The 22484-nt window shown below is 35.3% G+C and overlaps 1 protein-coding gene across 2 annotated transcripts; it reads right to left on the bottom strand.

The window, feature by feature from the left end:
- Window positions 1-4424: 4424 nt before the first annotated feature.
- Window positions 4425-7290, bottom strand: LOC18007815 (ACT domain-containing protein ACR4). Of its 2 annotated transcripts, XM_006391000.2 has the most exons (9): window positions 7263-7290; window positions 7008-7055; window positions 6498-6570; window positions 6364-6409; window positions 6146-6260; window positions 5989-6056; window positions 5297-5899; window positions 5110-5214; window positions 4425-5021 (listed from the first exon to the last, which is right to left on the bottom strand). In XM_006391000.2, the coding sequence occupies exons 2-9, from the start codon at window positions 7009-7011 to the stop codon at window positions 4668-4670; spliced, it is 1368 nt and encodes a 455-aa protein (XP_006391062.1). In that variant the 5' UTR covers window positions 7012-7055; window positions 7263-7290; the 3' UTR covers window positions 4425-4667. The 2 variants fall into 2 exon arrangements, with proteins under 2 accessions (XP_006391062.1, XP_024011530.1); XM_024155762.1 differs by lacking the exons at window positions 7008-7055; window positions 7263-7290 and adding an exon at window positions 6763-6950.
- Window positions 7291-22484: the final 15194 nt, after the last annotated feature.

Here is a 22484-nt window from a genome sequence, read left to right on the forward strand (position 1 = left end):
AATCCTACACAGATAATAAAATGATTAGTGTAACGCCTAACACATGACTAATTAGTTAGCTTAAAATATAAATGTATCTAGATCTAACTTCGGACACAACATTATAATACATTATATTTTATAATTTTGTGATTTATAAAATATAATGTGTTTTGTTTAATAACCGGAAAAATCTTTTAATACATCTAATATAATATAGCAAAAGTGATTAACAATCTATGTTTCATCTTTTTAATTTTCAAAACCACCCTGATTCAGGTGTTAACGTAAGTCATAAACTCGTCTTCTTCATCTTTTTAATTTTTAGATTTTTTTTTCTACTTTCGACGATCTAGCAAGATCACCACCAACTGCAGAGCGAGTCACACTCACACATACGAACAGACCTCTTTTAACTCTTAAAAAAACATGAATAAAATAATAAAACTCCAAGACTGGACGATTCAGAGACCGGATCACCGGAATTTTTTAGGATAATTCCATATGTTTTTGGACTTGTAACAAACAAATTTTGGAGGGAGACCCGGATTGGATAAATGATTGGGTCGTCGATTATTTGGTTCAACTAACCAGTCATGTCCGAGTCTGAAAACATTGTTAACAACAGAGGTGCAAACTCACAATTTCGTGAGTGATACAACATATAAACCATGCATGTTATTAAATTATGTAGTCTTTTTTTAAAAAAAAAATTTGTAGTCTAGTAATAAAAAAGACATTAGTCTTCAAATTCATAAATCAAAAGACAATCCATGAAACTTTAAAGAGATTTCCTCTGCCATGAGGTGTCTTCAAACCCACACATAATAAAGCCATGTATTGAGATTGAACAAGGATGAGACGAGTCACGTGTTAATATGTTAAGTTCAGTAATTGTGAGAACATGTAAACTTAACAATGCATGTGAAAAAATGGGCGGTGTAAGAATATGAATAATATTAAGCTTTTGTAGTGGGGAGGTTTCACTTGGTTGGTCTCTCCATGTGACTCGAGAATCTATACTCTACACATATCATCGACATAGTTTCAGTAAACACGCCTTATAAAGTTTTCAGTGACAATATCTCCACAGTCCACACTCTCACATGTTCCTTTCATTAAATATAGCTTCTTATAATCTTGTGGTATCATATATATATATATATATATATATATATATCATTTGAAATCTTTATATATCTATATTATTATTTGAATACTCATTATAATGAACCTTAATTTGTAAAAATTACATAATCTTTTACATAAATTAACCTTTTTTGTAAGATATTATATAACTAAATCTTATATTTTAATTGACTAGGTTATAAAAAAATTTGGTGGACCCAAATTGCAGATCCTAAATAATAATAATCTGGACCAAAATTATTTTAGAAACAATATTTCTAATCTATAAAAGAATATATATGAAAACAAAATCTATGAGAAAATATAATCATCATTATGAAAAAAAAGTTTTAATCTACGAGTAAATACATATATGTTTTATGTGATTTCATAATCTCCCTCTTTCTGCTAAAAATTATCTTATATACGTGTTAATTCATTTTTTATACTTCAGTCTAAAAAATAAAAACTGATTTTATATATAAACTAACTTATTTTTTAAAATTCAACCCAAAAATATATATATTATATTATCATAAATTTATAATAATAACTGTTTTTACAAAATAACTATTTTTATAAAATTATTTTATTTAATTGAAAATCAAACAAATTTCTCGCGCTCTGTAGAGCGCAGGTTAATCCCTAATATTTTTTCAAAATTTATAGACTTCCATTGCAAAATAAAAACTATATATGTGAGGGCAGTGAGGCCGTGCCTGGATGTAACAAGAAAAACAAATAAACAAGCAGATTACTTATGTAGTTATTTATAGAAGTCTGAAAGGTTTCTTAGATATTTTTTCATATAGTATATGGTTAGTGTAAGTAGTTTTGGTTAGAGTGTAAGTAGTATTTTTCACATTTACAATGTAAGTGGACGTAAATATATAATTCATTTAATATATGAGGGTTAATAAAAAAATCAGTATCGGATCGTTATCTCACACAAACACACAAATATAATAATTACATCTATAATTTAGCTGTTGATTGGTTCAGCCACTATCACCCACAAATGCAGCGTTTGCGGTTGATAACGTTTAGTGGTGTTTTATCACAATTATAGAAATTGTTGCAAACCGTTCTGTATCATTTTATACTGTTGAAATCCAAAAGCTGCTTTCCGCCAGCGTTTGCGGTTGCCGGCGATAGTGGTTAGGTATAAAAATAAATAAATTTACGCTAGAAAAAAAAGATTATGTTAAAAACAATTATAAAACTCTAACCCTACTAATCTTCTCTTATATTATATGATACGAGCATGGAAACAAGCATGGAACCAAGTGACAACCCTGAGGCCAAGCAGCCGGACTGGACGAGGGACATGGACGGGACGCGGGACATGAGACAAAACCCGATAGATGATCTGATCGTTTCAAGTGGGCCGATGACACGGTCACGCGCCAAAAAGCTATTAATGGCCGTTTGGAGGTTATGTTCCGATTAGTGGACCAGGAACTCGGACGCTGCACCAGATGACCAAGCCGTAACGCTTCTGACCTATTCGGACGGTGTAGCTCCTTAATACTCTTTTTCCTTACACTCGGGTTTGTCCCAATGGGTTTACCGGGTGAGGTTGTAACGAGGTTAAGGGTTACACCAACTCGTTGTCCGTAGTTGTTAGTTAGTCGTTACGAGAAAAGGGAGGCGAAAGATCACTCGCGGAGAGAGCCGAAAAGTCAGTCAAGGGAGCCGAGTGGTCATTCAACTAGCCTTAATGTTTTCATTTAATTTCTTATGTCTTTTGCACTTCTCTTTCGCCTCTATATAAAGGACCAGACTCTTATGTATTTGGCATTCACCTTTTTATCAAATATTTTTGAGATTTTCTCTTGTTCTTCTTGAGTTTTCTTTCTTTGGTGGTTAGCCTTGAAAGTTTATTTGGTTTATCGGATTCAGTCCATAGAATTCGACGCAGCCTCTATCTTCCATCTTGTTTCCGATTTCGTTCAGAGTAGTTTAGGGGCAACAGGATTTTCGAGACTTGTCTCACGCCTGTTCATCCTATACCCGCGAGATCTCAAACTCGGTGAAATCACTGTCTCGTTCTCAATCCGTTTTCGCGAGTTGAGCCTAAGAATATTCGAGATAACCTCTCACGCCTTAGCATCTCTCCGAGCAACTGATACAGGCCGAGTCCTATCAACTTCAACCGATTTAGCAAGTGCAAATCCTTAGGAGGATCGTATCAATATATATATCTTAACCTCTCACTTTTTTATCAATTTTTAGTCTATAATCATGGCTTTCCATATCAGTTGAAGAAAATTAAAATACAAGCATAAGTGTCATAATACTTTAGTTTAATTTATTTATATTAATTATTCTGTTTCCACTTTTAAATTTAAAGTAAGAAATTATAAATATGTATCTTATTAATTACAAAATTAGTTTGTTATAATTCTTTTTTTTGTTCTTCAGAAAGTTACATGATCAAACGAGATGACATGTGCGTTACTTCAACGGATCATTGTAGAAAAACAAAGTCAAGATAAATATCTTAGATTTTTTAGTGCACTCTAGAAAGAACGTATTTTGAAGAATACTAATGAGCAATTTGGAGTTGATTTGAGTTGGGATCGTGTAAAAAATCGATTAGATCAATTGAAGAAGTTTTACATCATGCATAAGACAAATCAAGAAGATCCACGTATTTGAGCAAATTTTTTCTAGTCTATTACATTACTAGATACAACTTTGGGTGATGTTCTGAATAATTGAAATAAAACATATTATTATAAAAAATTTAATTTTTAAAATAATGATTTAGTATTTATTTATAATTTATTAATTATTTTAAACTATTGATTTTGATATTAATCACAATAATATAGTTTTTTCTGTTTTTTATAATTATATATGATATTTATTTTGGTAATTTTATGTTTAACCGCTAAAACAATTGCTGGTTTGCCAGTTAAAATTGTCCCGCAAACGAATCTGCATTAAAATATTTAACTAATCGTGCAAACTGCTGAATAACACTCAAAACTGTCCAGCTTTTACAAACTCTCGCATTCGCAACCGCTACCGCTGGATTTAAATCAGTTAAGCCCAACGAGGATTATTTGGAACCATCTATTAAATTAGGGAGCGAATTGGGAAAAACGAGGATATTGGTCCCAAAGCCATACGTATTTCGTTCCAAAATAGCAAAAGTCATTTGGAATTATCCAATTATGAAAATTTGCAGCCCCCACAAATCCGTCTTATTTAAATTATTTTCATATATTGTTTTTAGGGTCATGAAAACTTTCATTTGACATGAACTATTTTTTTTTTTGTAACAGACATGAACATTTCACGCTGCAACATCTGAATATTAAGATGGTTCAATGGGGATAATTATGAGAATTTGATATACAAGAAAAGAAGGTTAACACTTAACACTTAGTCATGACATCAACTAAAACCCTTTGTCTTTTACTCTACCCAACGTTGGATCCTAGACCAAGAATTAAGGTTATATCTGGTGATAAATTTACAGATTCTTCTCAAGTTTAAAGCAGTTAAAACCTAGAGGAGATTGAAGCTCTCAGCTAAGTGAAAGATGTTCTTCAAGAGTAGGACCTAACAAGGCCAAAGTTGACGAAAGATTTCGACTTGAAGAGACCCCCAAAGAGAAACCTGGTCGGTGATTCTTGGGAAGGAGATTTCTGTCTTTGTTGTTGTTCTTCAGGGTTGTTCTTAACTTTGAGGATAGTTTGGCCTATGGTTTGTCTTATGGAATCTAAGGTCTTTGCATCAATTGAGTAACCAGAAGCATCGCTGACATAGAATGTGTTCAGAGCTTTGCCTCCTTTGGTTTTCACTTCAGCTCTTGTGACCGTTAAGCTGTTTTCACGGAATATGCGAGTCACGTTAGATAACAATCCAACTCTATCCGTTGTGCACAGCTCCAGCTTCAATCCCTGAAACATCAATGAGGAGAAGACAATGATCTTCAGGTACAATTACAAAAATATTATGAAGCAGAAACTATATATGGTGGATCTTTACCTCAGATACTCTTCTTTTGATAGCTGCTTCGAGACATTGTATGACTCTTTGCTTCTCTGCCTCTGATTTTACAGGAGATCCATCTATATGTCTCACATAATACTCCTGCAAAGCGAAAGCTAAACCCGTGAGCAAAAGTAACACAAGAAAAGATTCAGTGTAAACTTTCTGCTCTGTGTGGCTTTACCTGATACGCCTCTGTTCCATCAGTATCAACGCTTCCGTGGAACACAACATACTGCATATCAGTCAAAGTGCAGACTGTGTCGAACAGAAGCTTTGGTCTGTCTTTACATCTAACAGTGACCACGGAGTAATCTTTATCGAGCCAATTATCAACACAAACATCTGGTCTTTGCCTTTCATCTTGTATGGAGGAATCATCGTCCACCACACGGTGTTCATAATCTCTATCTTCAAACATCATCTGATGAAGCCTCCGATCCGTGTGAACCTCTCCTTGAGACACAACGGTTTTGGCTTCCCTAGGTGTGTTGCTTCCCTTGAGCACATTTCGGAGAAGGTTTTTGATCCGAGACAACCTCTCTGGATCAGAAATGGCACACCCGGTTGAGTCATCTGTCACCTGCATCACAGCAGCTGCTCTGGTGTTGTGTGTCCAAACCTCGGCGTTAAGGACACTGCACTTGAGGTGGGTTAGGACAGCTGTCAGCTCAGACAGCAAACCTGGTCTGTCACATCCTGTTAACTCGATAACCGTGCTGTCTGTTGATGGTATGACACCAACAGTTCTCATGGAAGAGGAGAAACAAGCTTCAGGCCCAAGAGACTGAGAATTTAACCACACCATTATCATTAGACTCATTTTTACACATAAATAACTACCAGAGGAAAAAAAAATCTTGTTTAAAAACTCACTTTTTGGATATAGTCTAGAACAACTTCGTCTGTGACTTTGTTTCCATCTTGGTCAGTGACATTAAATACTGGCAAGTGCAGAGAGATTAAGAGTAAATCAATTCCTTGTTCAAAAGTATATGAGAATTCAAAAGATCATTAGTAAATTGGAGCATACCATCCATGAACCAACCACCATCAGAGGATATGTAAGCCTTGGTTATAGTAAGGTTAAGATCAGTGAGGATTTGCACAACTTCAAGAAGAATCCCATATTCATTTGCACTATCCACCTGAAACATTACAAACCGATGAAGAGGTGTAAGAAAACCAAAATTAAGAACAATAGGCTAGGTAATAATCAGAAGATTGAACATGAACAAAAAAGAAAAGTACCCTTATCACAGTTGCGTTCTTGCAAGAGTCATTATCAATCACAACCCTAAAAATGAAAAACAGAGGTTATGAATATCACAGATTTTTCAAATGGTATATAACAAAATAAAAGGAGGAGAACAAGTTAAAATTACCTCGGTGGATTCATTCTCCTAATGAGTTTCTCGTACTCATCATCCACATCTTGTGAAAAACTCATGCTAACATCTGTAACCAAAATCCCAAAAACTGTGAGAGATTATTCCTTGTGTGTAACTTTAACAAAATCCAAAATCCAAAACTTTCTAAACCGCAGACCAAAGAAGTTTTCTATCTGATAAAACCCATGAAAAAAATTATAACTTTTCTCTCTGTTTTCTTGTGGAAGAGTGAACAAGGAGAGAGAAGAAGCACAACTACCATAGCAAATTACAGGTCATGTACATAAAAACAGAGATCCCACCGACATCAAATCCTAAATAGCTTCTAAAAGCTAACAGAGAAACCCAGAAGAAGAAGAAGAACAAAATCCCTGATTTTATAATCATGTCAACAAACGCCTCTTGCCCAAAATCGTATGAAAAAAAAAAACTCCCCCAAAAACAGAAACTGAAACGAGTCAAACAATGAGAGGAAGAACAAGACGAAAGAAAAACGAGACGTACCCATTATTGTTCCTTTTGGGTTTGTTTTCCACTCTTCGATTCTCGACACTTGATAAGAAAAAAAAAAGTAAAGCAGTTCAGTAAGTTTCGAAGAGGAAAAGGTTGGAGAAAGACCTGCATAAATAATGGCGACCCACAAGATTTTTTCACACTCTGTTAATTTTTTAATATTTCTAAACAATTTAAATTAATCAAGAAAATAAAAAAAAAAAGGAAAATAATCTGACACGATTCTCCCATAAACGAGCAACTCACAGGAATTTTTTCATTAGATAACTTTTATTTTACTTCACTTTCCCGCGGCTTCCATCGGAAAATAAAAATAAAAATTTGCTATTGTTCTTATTATACGGTGAAGAAGAAGGAAAGAAAAGATGGATGAACTGTAACTTTCGGTGCATATTAGCATCGACCGTCGACTTCTCGCAAGACATGTGGTGAGAATTTGCTAATATGCGCGGAAGGGTAACATGTTAAATATCTTTTTAATTAGTTTATTTTTAATATTTTTGACCACGTGATGGTAAATAAATACTGGATATTAGTAATAAACGACATGGTCTTCTTCTTCTAATCGGGTCACCCAAAGTTCTCGGAGCAGAAGTGAAAATAAATAAATGTTACTGTTTCGAATTTTTAGCCGATTCTCTGATACTAAAGATTGGATCGGGTAATAAAGATTCTGATGAAAAAGAAATGATATGATTCCATCTTTTATCTTCTACGAAAATATATATATTCCATCGTGAAGAGATTCATAACCCTTATATATTCTATCGAATATTGGATTACAGAATGTGCCATAATGAAGAATATTTTCTTTTTTTCCCCTAACTTATGCGCCAAAAAGGAATAAAATAGGATATGGTTATTTCCATTTCAAATCAGGAAAACAAAATGACTGCAAATGGGTTTTTTGAGAGCGACCATATGGAATAATATCTTGTACCGTATCAAATTATTGTCTAACGTTTGTTTCCTTATATTTATAACTTACAATATAGAGCGAGAAAAAAAATCAATAGTAAAAGCCCTCAAAACTTGCAAAACTGATAAAAGAGACCCTGAAATGCAGAAATAATAGATACATCATGTGTGTTGTGTTAAACGTACATTGACGATCATTTATTAATGCAATCAAACCAAGTAATTAAAAAAAACGTACTAGTGTCTGTGTTACGACTAACGATCAACACAAGTTACTCAACAGTTTTCTCTAAAGATTCTGTAGATGTAACAGAATAAAATTACAATCAAGATTCAAGAATGAAGCAATGCTACACATAAATGTGGAGAGAGGTGGATGTGAAATAAAAAGAATATCATAATTCATAACGTAAAAATAAAACGCTTTAACAGAGGGGAAATTGTACTCTTCCTTACGTACTATTGACCGTACCTCCATATCTCTTTTTCACAATATTCCATTAAAAGATATATTATTATTCTTATCATATTAGAATTTTATAACAGTATTATACATACCAGATTATAAAATAAAATACATGAGGTTTCACGGCATTTTCCGTGTTCTTCAACAACCGAAACTATGAAATTTAATTATGTGTGAGTTTAAACACACACCATTTATGCTTCATTTTTCTTTGTAAGAAAGTGAGTTCCATTTTAAAAAATACTACTATTAGATTTATGTTCGGGAAACAATGATAGATATTGGACATGTTACTCTTTGAAAAATGGTAGAAAAAAGTGTTTTCGTAGTGTATACAGTGATTACGTGGAAAAATAAGATGCACGACAAATTCTCATGATGGAAAAAAACTAGTTGGTGTTTTCTGTCATGTGAAAAATCATTATTACTGATATAGCTAAGAATTAAGATGTATATAACAAAGTAACAAACTATAAGCTTGCTTTACTTTCAACAATATGAAAAGAAAAAAAAGGACGTGAGTTTCAAACCATTTTTTTCTCTTAACGAAACTTGAAAACAAAAATGACCGACAGAGTGAAAAAATTCAGGGAACAAACCAATAAAACATATTAAAAGAAGGAAAAATAAATAAATGTGATGTTATCCTATATATATTTGAGACATTGAAAATTATAAAAACAAGTAGGACGTAAACCAAGTGTGTGACAGTGTAAGTAACCAAGGTTAGAAAGTGACCAGAGGAATGGGTTAAGAAAAAAAAAAACAAAAAACAAAAAGGAAACAAGTAGCGGCCAACAGAATTAAATGGAGAGTTGGGTTTAGATGCAGTCACATGGTTAGGCCAAGCGTCGTGCTGCATCAGCCGGTTTTTTTGTTTTTGTTGTTCTAGGGTTTAGGGATCTGCTATGGCCGCACCTACCTTTCTCTTACCGTGTTCCCTCTCCTCTAATCACAGTCTTTACTTATTTATCACACGTTTTGTGTACCTCTCCACTTGATCATCTCCAAGTTATTATTTAAACCTAACTTAAAATTATCGTCATTTATCTCAAATATACATAGGATTTCCTTATTGATTTCAGTGTTTAAAATTATCGTCAAGGCGCGAGATAGCTTGTAGTATTTTGATTTTATGGGAATAAAATTTGTACATAATATGTTAAAATGATTGATTTGATTATATGTATCACAAAATATTATATTTTCTGTTTTACTCATCTCCGATATATTTCATAATAGACCTTAAACCATTATCGGATAGTATTTGGACTTCTCCTGATAATTAAGTTTTTTAGTCCAGTCTCATTGTTCATTTTAAGTACAGCATTAGAATTGTTTGAGGGATATATTGTTTTCGTCCCCTAGAGATTGTTTTGAACGTAACATGTTAGTGTTGACAATATTTGTCATTTATAAAGGTAGACACAGCCCCAAGATGACAAGTATTTCAAATTTTCCGAAGCGGTGAACGAAAAGAACTGAACGTGAAGGTCCACAAATGGTGGTAATCGAGGTGTTTCATAACTAGCATGTGAGTTGGATTTAGCAACGATTTTTTTCTAAATTGGTTTCTACTACTATTGTTTTAAATAGAATAATTCTGATATACATCGAGTCAATCAAGAGAGGCTAAATTATTGGTGTAATCTATGCTCAGAATTTTATAGAATCCTTTATTACTTTTACTGTGTAAATGACAGATATATTTGCCCACATTGTCGCAATTCAATACGACACATGGTTAATAATATCTACTATGATTGGCTTCTATAGGTAAGGAAAAATAAATAAAAATTTACATGGATTAACGGAGTGACGAATAGTGAAATAGTTGCCAATATACTATTTATAAAACCCTGTATTGTGTGTGTGTTCGAGGTCGTTGGTCCAAAAGGTTGCTTTCGGAGATCGCAGACAAGGGTTTAGCTAAAAAGAGGATATTTATAAAATATATATAAATGTCCTCCGAATCGAAGTGATGTGAAGGCACCATGTTCCTTATAAGTTCATGGTTTTGTCTTGTCGAGATTCAAGCGCGGGGCTCTATATATCTACACACGTAGATGGCCTAGTCACTACTTAGTCACCAAACTTGGATTTTCCCTATTGTCTTTTTAATTAATCTGGTCAAACTTGAGATTATCTTCTATTAGGTTAATGTTCGTGCATTGTTAGTCTTACTTAATGGTGGAAGTAAGCCTGGGCAAAAAACCCGGATCCGAATATCCGAACCGGAACCGAACCGAAATAGAGGTACCGAATCTGAACCGAAATTTTTAAAAATATGCGATGGATCTTAAACTCTTATACCCGAAGAACCGGAACCGAACTAGTACCGAACCGAGAACCGATTGGGTACCCGAATTATCCAAAATATAATTATATATCCTTTTAAATATTAGTTTTTTTTTGATATTTTTGATATTTGGTATATATTTCTGGTTTTACAGATATATTTTCTTTATTTTTGGGACTTTTGGGTATATTTTTAAGTTTTGATATATATATTTTTGAATTTTTGTTATTAAAAAAGTGTGAGTCGAATTAAAAATTTGAGGCAAAAGATCCGGATCCGATTATCCGAACGGGAACCGAACCGAAATAAAGGTACCGAACCCGAACCTAAATTTATAAAAATACCCGATGGATCTTAACTTCCTCTACCCGAAATATCTGGAACCGATTGGTTCCAAACCGAAACCGAACCGAATATCCGAATGCCCAGGCTTAGGTGGAGGCATGCAGTAGAGACTAGAGAATAGAGATTATTTTTATTTTATCATCTGCTAGAGAGTAGATATTATTTTAACGGTAAAAAATGCAACATGGTTTGAAACCATAAGACAACGGCAGGACAAAAAAGATAACAGAGTTTTAAAAAATTAGTTGATACTAGTATAACAGTTTGAATAATAATAAATAAAAAAAGAAATGGAATTGTAATTGAAAGTTGTCTGGTTACTTATGCCTTTGGTAAAAATGAAAATAAAATTGTCTAGTTACTTCCAAATATTGGTTAAATCAAATAATTATTCAATTAGGTTGCTCTAACTAGAAAAGATAAATGTACAAAAAGGAAGATTCTTAGCGTTACCAACCAAACAACGGCCTTTAGAGTTGAAATGATGAAGAAAATTCTCAAAATGTGTCATAAAAATCAGCTACTGCAAATGGGTTAACATCAACTTCACCAACTAAAACAATCTATTTGGGAAGGCGATAAAACTATGAAGTGACAATTCATAACTAATTTCGAAACCACACATGAATTTTTTTTGAAATTAGTTATGAATTGTCACAACAAAATCACACATGAGAAGTTTTTGAAATTAGTATGAAGAGGAGTAGGTATGGTTGAAGTGTTGAACCATTGTTTCTTACATATGTTTGAATATATCGCCAGATTGTTAAAGTTATACTTATGATCAGTTATAATGTTATACAATAATTATTTTCGCATAAGGAAAAAGGTATTTGGTTTTTGTTTTAACAGCAGAAAAGGGGATTTGGACAATGAAATTAAGGAGCAAAATGTTTGTGGCCGACCTATGCAACATAATTTCCAACCGAATTCATGCAAGTGTGTCACTTAGACCGGCTGTAGTCAAATAATGCAAATACAATAATATACTTAGAGCGACTCGTTTTTTTTGTTTGTTTGTAATGTTAGTATTTAATGGAGCGTAAATTTCATACTGTTTATATGAATTGAGGTGAATCATATTAACACTGACGATAATTTTTTTGTTTTTTTGCGTATTTGAAATGCTGATTTAGATTGACTTTTGTGTATTTTTTCCTGTCAACATTAACTTTTTCCTGTATCTTTAGAAAATTTTGAATTTCTCTAAATTATTTGTCTTAATGACTTGTTATGTGATTGCAAAACATGCTTACGAAATAAGGTGTTTTAATTTTGTTCATTTATATATATATATATATATATATAAACGTGGAATGGTTATGTAATACAGTAAGTTCTGTTTCTTCTAATAAAAAGTTAAGAAATGAATGTACATATGTAAAAAAAAGTTTTGTATACTGCATACCTATAAACAATTCAAAAAAGAATCTGCGCAAAAAAAAAAAAAAAAACAGTTTAGGAAAACAACAATATTTTCATTTTTTTTCCTTACAAACGAGACAGACAAAATGTGAAAATTAAAGACGCCCTACTATATATATTACAAATCCTTTATATTTGACATCTCTAAATCCCTTTTAAAGTTTGAATGTATATGTTTCGATTTTCTTCTAGTACTGAATGTGTGACCGTTCAACAGTTTTCGACAACGGTAATCATGAAGATTTGTTTTTCAATTCGTTATAAGTTATATAGACATTAATTAATTACAACCTAAACTGGCATATGGGTTACATTTATATAGCATGGTCCCCAATCCTAATACTAGGTCACATCAGATCATAGCCTTTTAGGCCTATGGAATCCACCGGATTCTTGGTTCAGTATTAGTAAGTTTTACCAAATATTCTAATTAGCATTTCAACTTATTAATCTTTAACCTGTGAGTTAACTACTAAATAACTGTCTTCCGTTACACTATAACCTAGTTAAGCCATGTTGTGTAGTAGTTAGTATTAGTTAATCAATTTAAAATTTATCTGAGTCAACGGTCAACTACACGGAGACACAACACCGCCCTCTTTTCCTACCTAACTGCATCAAATAACTTCTTTACTAACTAACATAATAGTACTTCTTAAACAAGTAAATTAAGCTGTAATTAATAAATTAATCTGTTAAACTGTCAATAGTTTTAAACACAAAATTTTCCGGGGTTGTGGTTTGCGTCTGCGTTTACAAATTTATCCATAAAAGTTTGACAAAAAAAAAACAAAAATTTGTGATTTTATTAGGAAAAAAAATATTATTATCACAACATAAATACAACCGCTAACAATCAATCAACTAATTAAAGTGCTAAAAATGAAGTTCAGAAACATATATATTTCCCTCTAATTCATATGTGGAATTTGTTAAACTCAAAAACAAGTCTTTCTGGGTTATTGTTTTTAAAATTAATCATTTCCTTTTACTATAATTTAAGCTTTCTTTTTAAAAGACAGAATTAGCGGAAAATTTAAAGCGAAGTTGCACGCGACGTGAGGCAGACCCGTGAGTCAGATTTTCATGTGGAGACAGAGTGGCAGTCACGCACGTGTCACGTGTCTTTCATTTATTTTTCAAAATTTCATTATTTTTAACTGTTTTTTTTTTGTTTTCCCCTTTGTTACTTTCTACTACTATTTTTTTTTTTCTGTCGTACGTATTAAAAAAGCTTCGTAATTGCATTATACACGACTGCTGAAAAAGAAAAGAGAGAAAAAGAAACTAATTCATCAACAAAAGAAATATTCGTTAAAATTAAGAATCCTCAAAAAAGGGAAGAGAGAGAGATAGAGAGAGAAGTCTCTTGAAGAAAACGAAGGGACGTCCGGTACGAGACTAAGGGGTCCACGTCAGACGGAGCTGTAAAAGTTTGGGATTCTGATTTTTTGCTAACGTGCACACTTTCTTCCCCGTTAAACTTTTTGTCTCGTTAAAAATTATTTGTTTGTCTTTAGATTTTAGAAACAATTGTTGTCGTAAAAGTGTTACGATTTAATACACGTATAAAACTAAGGCTTCTGTATTATTCAATTCTGAAATGTTCCTCTCATCACCACCTTTGACACTTAGCTTTAGTGCATAAACGTGAGACCATTATTTATGCGAAATGCCAAAATGTTGACCATTAATGACTAAGGAGTTGTCTCTTGACGTACTTTAATGCTCAATCAATAACCAACTTGTATACACAAAACAGTAAAACGTTGTAAATTACACACTTTTATTAGATTTTTTTGTTTTTGTTTTACTAAAGAGTCGTCTCTTGACGTATACGCACTTTAACGGTATACGGTTCAGAATGGTTTCTTCTTCAGTCTAAAGTTGTCTAGGGTTTGTCAAGTTTTGGCTTGCGATTCTGTTTTTGCCAGTGCTCCGATGTTTATATGCCTTCGGATTTTGAATTAGCTAAATCGCTACTATCTTCTCTGATCTATAGAAAATTCTTAGTTCCAGACTTCTAGGTCTTTAATCGGTTGTTTGATCTAGGACATATCAAGTCGCAAGTCATTTGTTTGGCTGTGTTTTTACAACTTTAGTATTCTTAATTTATCGTTCATGTCTAATTTAGGTTTTATTTCTCTTTTTTTCTTGGGTTGTTGGTTCTTTTTTTTTGGCTTTAATTTCTCCTTTTGGAATGTTTGTTTTGTTTAAAACAATTGCTCTATACTATCATTACCTTAAGGTAAAGGACTATTGATACTTCACCACTACAGGCGATAAATGAAGATTTAAATACATCTTTTTTATATAGCAAACGTAATTTATTATGGTAAAAAAAAATATAGGTCACTTATCAAGAAATGCATTCAGACATAAAAAAAAGTATGAAAACGTAGATTGGAACGACAAGGTAGCGACTGCTAAAATTGAAGTGTACATAACAAACATGTAGCAATCAGAAAAGATTTGGATAAATCTCCAAAGGGATGGGCAACTTGGCTCGCTTCACAATCTGACATCCACCAAAATCTACAAAAACATTAATGGTCCACCCATCATCAACCACGTATAGTGTATTCATCTTTAAACTCGATTCAAATTTATTTATTTATTATAAACTATATGTTTGTTGGCTAATCATGTAAATTAGAATATACGTTTACACGAATTAACACGACTTTATCAATAAAAAACAACATATAAGAAGAATAAGAAAGAGCTTTGCACAAAAAAGAGAAAAAAAAAGAAGAAGAATAATTAAGAAAGAGTCATTGACTATGACTCATAGTTTTGGCGGAGGAGTGGTCCCTTGGGGGCAGAGAGTGGTCTCTTGCTGAATACAAAGATTCGACCACACCCTAACCATATATTCTGTCGTACGTCTCACTCTCAACATCTATCTTTTCTACTATATTCTCAAGTACCCCAACACTTGTTTCTTTTTTATGGTCTTCATACTATTCACCATAACTATTTTGGGTTTGATTGGATACACAAATCGGTAAAGGCTTTTTTTTAGCAGAAAGAGAGAACCATAGACAGTAAGGAGTTGCCAATCAAACATTTCGTAATGTAACATTTTGTTGTTGTTGTTGTTAAAATTAACAAATACATGTAAATGTTGTTGTTGTTGTTGTTGTTGTTCTCATGGTATTGTGTAAAATAGTTTATAATGAAACAAAGAGATTTATAGACATTATGTTGTAAATAGTAGCTTATTGAAAAGAGGAGATCAATTAGTTTGTTGAACTTTTTTAAAATTCTTTGGCATTTATAGTACCAAAATCAACTAGAGAATATGATTTTCATGAGATTATTGTGGTGGTTAACATAAATGTAGAAAATTCGCCATACTATATGTTTAAAAATGATAGTTTTAAACTCACACTTTATTCTACAATCTTGATAAATCAAAACCAAACTTAAAAAAAGTTGGACTAATAGTTCAAACAACCAATTTTCACAGGTTATAGATATGCGGAATTTTGATAATTAGGCAATAATATTAAATTAGAAAATATGATACATTCGCCTCTGAATTAATAAATGAACTTTGGAGCTTTGTATATTTTAGGCTGTCTACGATTTAAATACGGAGTTAACGTGTTATACTTTTGATTAGCTCCTGTGATGTGAGTCAGCACATTAGTTTGTTCGATGATATCATCATATTAACTGAACGAATTGTTGTATGCAGTACCATATATAATATGTTGAATTAGTATTATAGTGCATGTATAGACAGACCGACCATTTGTTGTCATCTAATACGCTCTTGTAGTATGAGAAAACTTACTAACTCCACTAAAATTGAGAATGCTGAAAAAGAAATTATGTAAATGGAATTGTATCAACTATTTATTCGTATTAAATAAATTCACAGCAGCCAAAGGGGATATGTCAAAGAAAGAGCAAATGGTGGGGATAGTTATTTGTACCACATCTCTGATCATTGTTCCAGAGAACAGTTCCTTAATTAGAAGTCTGGCCATCATATATATCCCATTATAAAGTTGATGGATGGATTTTAACTAAATCTGGACAAAATATCGTAACATCATACGTGACAAATTCAGCTGACTCTGTAGCATATGCTAAATTCGATGTGATGCATATGATATAACGTTAAACCATGCAAATTTTGAATGCTCTTCAGTTTTATAAAAGTTTGATACTCCTAATGAACTACTTGTACTAGAGACCACCTTAGGTTAATCGAGTAGAATCCTATGAGGACCATTTCCATTAGATTATCTTGGTTTCTTGTGAATAAGGACTGATAAACTCTTCTAAGGCATTAATTGCTCTTATCCAGACATTCTAAAACACACATAGATAAAATGTATTGTCATGATTTATCGCAAAGCAACATATTTTCTCAGCCCGTCATTTTAACCAATAGATGTGTACGTAATACAACATCTCAACCGAGAGATTTTAGCCTCTTAGATGGATCTTGGAACTTGGAAGACACAGAGGCTGGTTAAGGTTTAACAAAGTTGGACAAGAAAACCAAATCAGCATTATAAGGAGATATGATGGACAATGGAGCTAGCAAACTTTGTTGGCTCGCATTTTGATGCAGTGTGCTTCTACTTTGATTATTCCCTTTTATTAAGTCTTTTCCTTTTCTTAGATAAACATTGGTTTTGTTAGTTTTCCTTTTCTTTCGGGTGTTTTGATTACTTTTAGGAAAATGATTTCATATTTCTTTACCTATATATAGTCGATGCTAAGCCCTTTGTAAGGCACGACTTATTTTGATTTATAAAACAGAGCTTTAAAACTCTATCTTCCTTGTTATCGGCTAGAACAGAGCGTTCTCAACGACATCAAGAAGGCATCATTTCTTAGGTATTCTCAGACTAAATAAGATCGATTGCGTTATCGTAGCTGTTGCTACATCAGTTGGTATCAGATTCCAGCAGCTTTAGTTTCTCAATTAAAGCTCGATCCCTTTCTTCCTTTGCAATGGCTCCACGAAAACCCACAGCTGAGGAACAACAAGACGACCTCCGATGCACGTTGGAGACGTTCACAACCGGATTACAGGAAGCGTTGCTTCACGCAGTTCAAACCGCACTCACCACCGTGCTCCAGCAACAACAGGAAGCTCCTTTTGTTCGCCAACAGCAACGCTCACGCGAGCAGATATTCGACGAAGAAGAAGACGACCTCGCCGAAAATATCTTCGCAGACCCTGATTTTGACGATCACCACCGTTTTAATGCTCGCCAACAACATCCTCGTCACAACAACCGTGACGAACACCATCACGACGGTTTTGATCGCCACCGTCACGACCGCGACGTACGCGAAAACAGAGAAGTGGCCAATCCCTCCTCTCGCTGGGATTCAGGATTTAAGCTTGATATTCCTGATTTTGCTGGTACCCTTAATCCTGAAGAATTTCTCGACTGGCTTAGTTCTGTTGAAGAAATTTTGGAGTTCAAACGTGTTCCTGATGAGATGCGCGTTCCGTTGGTCGCCACACGGTTTAAACAGCGTGCAATGGCTTGATGGCAACAACTCAAAGACTCACGTCGTCGATCTGGCAAACCTCGTATTGAGTCTTGGGAACGTCTCAAAAAGCATATGCGTCGTAGTTTTCTTCCTTACAACTATGAGCGTACACTCTACAACAAACTTCAAGCTCTTCGTCAAGGAAATCGCTCTGTGGATGACTACGCCATTGATTTTTTCTACATGATAGCTCAGACAACGCTTATGGAAACAGAGGAACAATTAGTTTCTCGATTCATTGGTGGACTACGATATCAGCTACAGATCGCACTACAACAATTCAATCCTGTTTCAGTGTCTGAAGCTCATCAGCGTGCTCTGGCCATGGAAATTAGTATCGTACATCTTGGGCACCAACTGGCTCTTGTTCTCGTTCTCAAAATCAGAACGTTGGTGACTCTTCTGCAGCACCACTCGTTGATTCATCCGTCTCTAAACCTGTTCATCCCAAGAACGGAGCTGCCGCGGATTCGATTGCTGCTAATCGTATTCCCCGCACTAATGCACTTCGTTGTTTCACTTGTGGAGAACAGGGACATCGATGACAGACCAGAAGAACTCATTCAGGGGGACACTGGACATCTTTTAGTTCTCCGACGATCTTGTTTCATGCCCCGTGCTTCACAGGAATCTTGGATGCGTTCCAACCTATTTCGCACTACTTGCACCATTAAAAATAAGGTCTGCACCTTGATCATAGATTCAGGCAGCTGCACTAACGTGATTTCGCAAGTGGCAGTGCAGAAGTTGGGTCTTACTACAGCCGCTCATCCTGCTCCTTATAAGTTGTCTTGGTTCAACGATGGTACTGAAGTGTCAATCTCACAACAAGCGACTGTAGATTTCTCAATTGGCTCCTACAACGATTCTATCTCTTGCGATGTCACACCTATGGATGCCTGTCACCTTCTTTTGGGGCGTCCATGGCAGTTTGACCGTGATGCTACTCACAAAGGACGAAGCAACACCTACAGTTTCTCCTTTGACAACCGCATTGTTACTCTCCTGCCGTCACAAGACTCCCCTGATTCCAAGCCAGCGTCATCGAAGCAATCTTTACCGCAACCACCAGTGACTTCGGTTAAGTCTTTGTTGACCTTGTCTAAAGCAGCATTCGAAGCAGAGTTATCTGCGACACAGATGATTTGGGCACTTGTCTCTACCCCCGCAGTTTCTCCTCCACATATGGACATTCCTCTCGCCTTTGAACCTGTTCTTTCCGAGTTTGCTGATGTCTTTCCAGACGATTTGCCTAGCGGATTGCCTCCTTTACGAGATATTCAGCATCATATTGATCTTGTTCCTAATGCGGTTCTGCCAAATCGACCTCACTATCGTATGAGTCCGCAGGAGCATGATGAATTACGTCGTCAAGTTGAAGAGTTGCTCCAGCGTGGTCATATTCGTGAGAGTTTAAGCCCGACAGCTGTTCCTGCTCTCTTGATCCCCAAAAAGGATGGTAGTTGGCGTATGTGTGTTGATAGTCGTGCTATCAACAAAATCACAGTACGTTATCGTTTTCCGATTCCTCGTCTTGATGACCTGCTTGATCAGATTGGGCGTGCGTCTCTATTTACGAAGTTGGATCTCAAAAGTGGTTATCATCAAATACGTATTCGTCCTGGTGATGAATGGAAAACAGCTTTCAAGACTCGGGATGACTTATTTGAATGGATGGTTATGCCCTTTGGCCTCTCTAATGCTCCCAGTACGTTTATGAGGGTGATGAACCAAGCTCTCAGGCCTTTCATTGGTAAATTCGTTGTTGTCTATTTTGATGAGATACTTATTTTTAGCCATGATTTAGCAAGCCACTTAGACCACCTTTCTGCGGTTCTTACTGTTCTTCGTCGCGACAAACTCTTTGCTGCTCGGACGAAGTGTGTCTTTGGTGCTTCAGAGGTTCTCTTTTTGGGCTATTTGATTTCATCGCAGGGTTTGAAAGTTGATCCCAGCAAAGTTGAAGCTATCAGATCTTGGCCGACTCCGCGTTCTATCACTGACGTTCGTAGTTTTCATGGTTTAGCCTCGTTTTATCGCCGTTTTGTTCATCATTTTAGCAACATTACTGCACCATTGACGGATTGTATAAAAGGAACCTCTTTTCTTTGGACCCCGGAGGCGGATGCAGCTTTTGAGGCGCTCAAACAGAGGTTGAATTCAGCTCCTATACTAGCTCTTCCTGACTTTTCTCTGTCGTTTGAGTTGCATTGTGATGCCTGTAAGTATGGCATTGGGGCTGTTTTAAGTCAAGTAGGACGCCCTGTTGCTTTTTACAGCGAGAAAATAGCCGGCTCTAGAGCTCGTTACAGCACTTACGACGTTGAATTTTATGCCATCGTTCAAGCAATCAAGCATTGGCGTCATTATCTTTTTCACCAAGAGTTCATTCTTTATACGGATCATGATGCTTTAAAGCATCTGAACAGCCAAGATAAGATCTCTGCAAGACATGCCGCGTGGATAGCTTTCTTACAGCAGTTTACATTCGTGATCAAACATCAGTCTGGTCGAACAAACAAGGTGGCTGATGCTCTAAGCCGTCGTCACTCCCTTTTCACGACCCTACAGGCTTCGGTTCCAGGCTTTGTGGCATTTTCGGAGTTGTATCCCCTTGATCCTTTTTTCGGCAGGATTTGGTCAACTTTACAAGATGGCCATCTTTCCGACTATGTGCTTCAAGATGGTTTTATATTCCGCGATACTCGCCTCTGTGTGCCTGATTGTAGTTGGCGGTTGCAGATTATCAAAGAATTACATGGGGAAGGCCATATGGGCCGTGATCGAACTCTGCAACTGGTTATTGAGTCTTACTTTTGGCCTACTGTTCGACGTGATGTTTCTCGGTTTGTTGAGCGCTGTAGTGTTTGTCAGCTCAACAAAGGTCATGCGTCAAATGGTGGTCTCTATTTACCTTTGCCAATTCCCACTCAGCCTTGGACAGACATCAGCATGGATTTTGTTTTAGGACTTCCGCGCACACAGCGTGGGTTTGACTCCATCTTTGTTGTAGTTGATCGTTTCTCCAAGATGGCACATTTTGTCCCTTGCAAGAAGACCACTGACGCCTTGCAAGTTGCTCAATTGTTTTTCCGAGAGATATATCGCCTTCACGGCTTACCTTTGTCTATTGTCTCTGATAGAGACTCTCGCTTTTTAAGTCACTTTTGGAGGTCTCTTTGGAAACTTCTGCGTACAAGTCTTGACATGAGTTCTGCTTATCACCCCCAATCAGATGGCCAGACAGAGGTCACCAATCGTTCTTTAGGTAACATGCTTCGCTGTTTGGTAGGCGATAATATCAGATCTTGGGATGCAGTTTTAGGCCAAGCCGAGTTCGCCTACAACCATGCTGTGAACAGGAGCACTCATTTTTCTCCATTTCGTGTTGTTTATGGTCTTGTACCTCGTGGTCCTCTTGATCTTAACAATGCCCCTGACCTTGTCCGCGAACATGGAGATGCAGTTGATTTTGTTGGTTCTCTATCGTCTATTCATGCCCAGGTTCACGATAACTTGCAGGTTTCTTCAGCAAAGTACAAAGCCGCCGTTGATAGGCATCGGCGGGATGTACAATTTTCTGTAGGAGACTTTGTTTGGGCCGTTTTGACAAAAGACAGATTTCCAGCGCGTGAGTACAACAAGCTTAAAGCACGCAAACTTGGACCATTGGAAATAGTGGAGAAGATCAACGCAAATGCGTACCGTGTCAAGCTTCCTCCTGGTGTACGTACTTCCGACGTCTTCAATGTTAAACACCTAGTCCCATTTCAGGCGCAAGATGATGTTGAAGATTCAGGGACGAATCTTTCTCTACCCCGGGTGACCTGATGCAGCGTGCTTCTACTTTGATTATTCCCTTTTATTAAGTCTTTTCCTTTTCTTAGATAAACATTGGTTTTGTTAGTTTTCCTTTTCTTTCGGGTGTTTTGATTACTTTTAAGAAAAAGATTTCATATTTCTTTACCTATATATAGTCGATGCTAAGCCCTTTGTAAGGCACGACTTATTTTGATTTATAAAACAGAGCTTTAAAACTCTATCTTCCTTGTTATCGGCTAGAACAGAGCGTTCTCAACGACATCAAGAAGACATCGTTTCTTAGGTATTCTCAGACTAAATAAGATCGATTGCGCTATCGTAGCTGTTGCTACATCACATTTCCCTTCATAGACGTCATTGTATGATATGCTGATTGAATAATAGACTAATAGTAGAAGAAATGCATTTGTTGAAAGAAAAAAATTAATTTTTTTTGCAAGGCTTCATACTAGGTTAAGCTCTTTTGTAAAACGGTAAAACCTCAACTTTCATTCCTTAATGATGTTTACTCTTAAGCAAGAAAATAAAATCTATATTATTATTTATTAGTATTCAGTCCAATAGCGAGGGTGCGAGTGCGACCAATAAAAATGTAGTGTGTTAAAAATTGAAAGTCTCTATGTGATCGAGAGGCTTTCTCGGTGTTTTTTGGCGGAAGGGGTGC

This window comes from Eutrema salsugineum, unplaced genomic scaffold, assembly GCF_000478725.1.
Source record: "Eutrema salsugineum unplaced genomic scaffold, Eutsalg1_0 scaffold_9, whole genome shotgun sequence".
Lineage (NCBI taxonomy): Eukaryota > Viridiplantae > Streptophyta > Magnoliopsida > Brassicales > Brassicaceae > Eutrema > Eutrema salsugineum.

Bases quoted from the DNA above. Each gene is read 5' to 3' on its own strand.
- LOC18007815 (XM_006391000.2), bottom strand. The intron at 6,261-6,363 runs GTACTTTTCTTT...GTAATGTTTCAG, and splicing joins AGAACGCAACTGTGATAAGG to GTGGATAGTGCAAATGAATA. The intron at 5,900-5,988 runs GTGAGTTTTTAA...TTAAATTCTCAG, and splicing joins TTCTAGACTATATCCAAAAA to TCTCTTGGGCCTGAAGCTTG.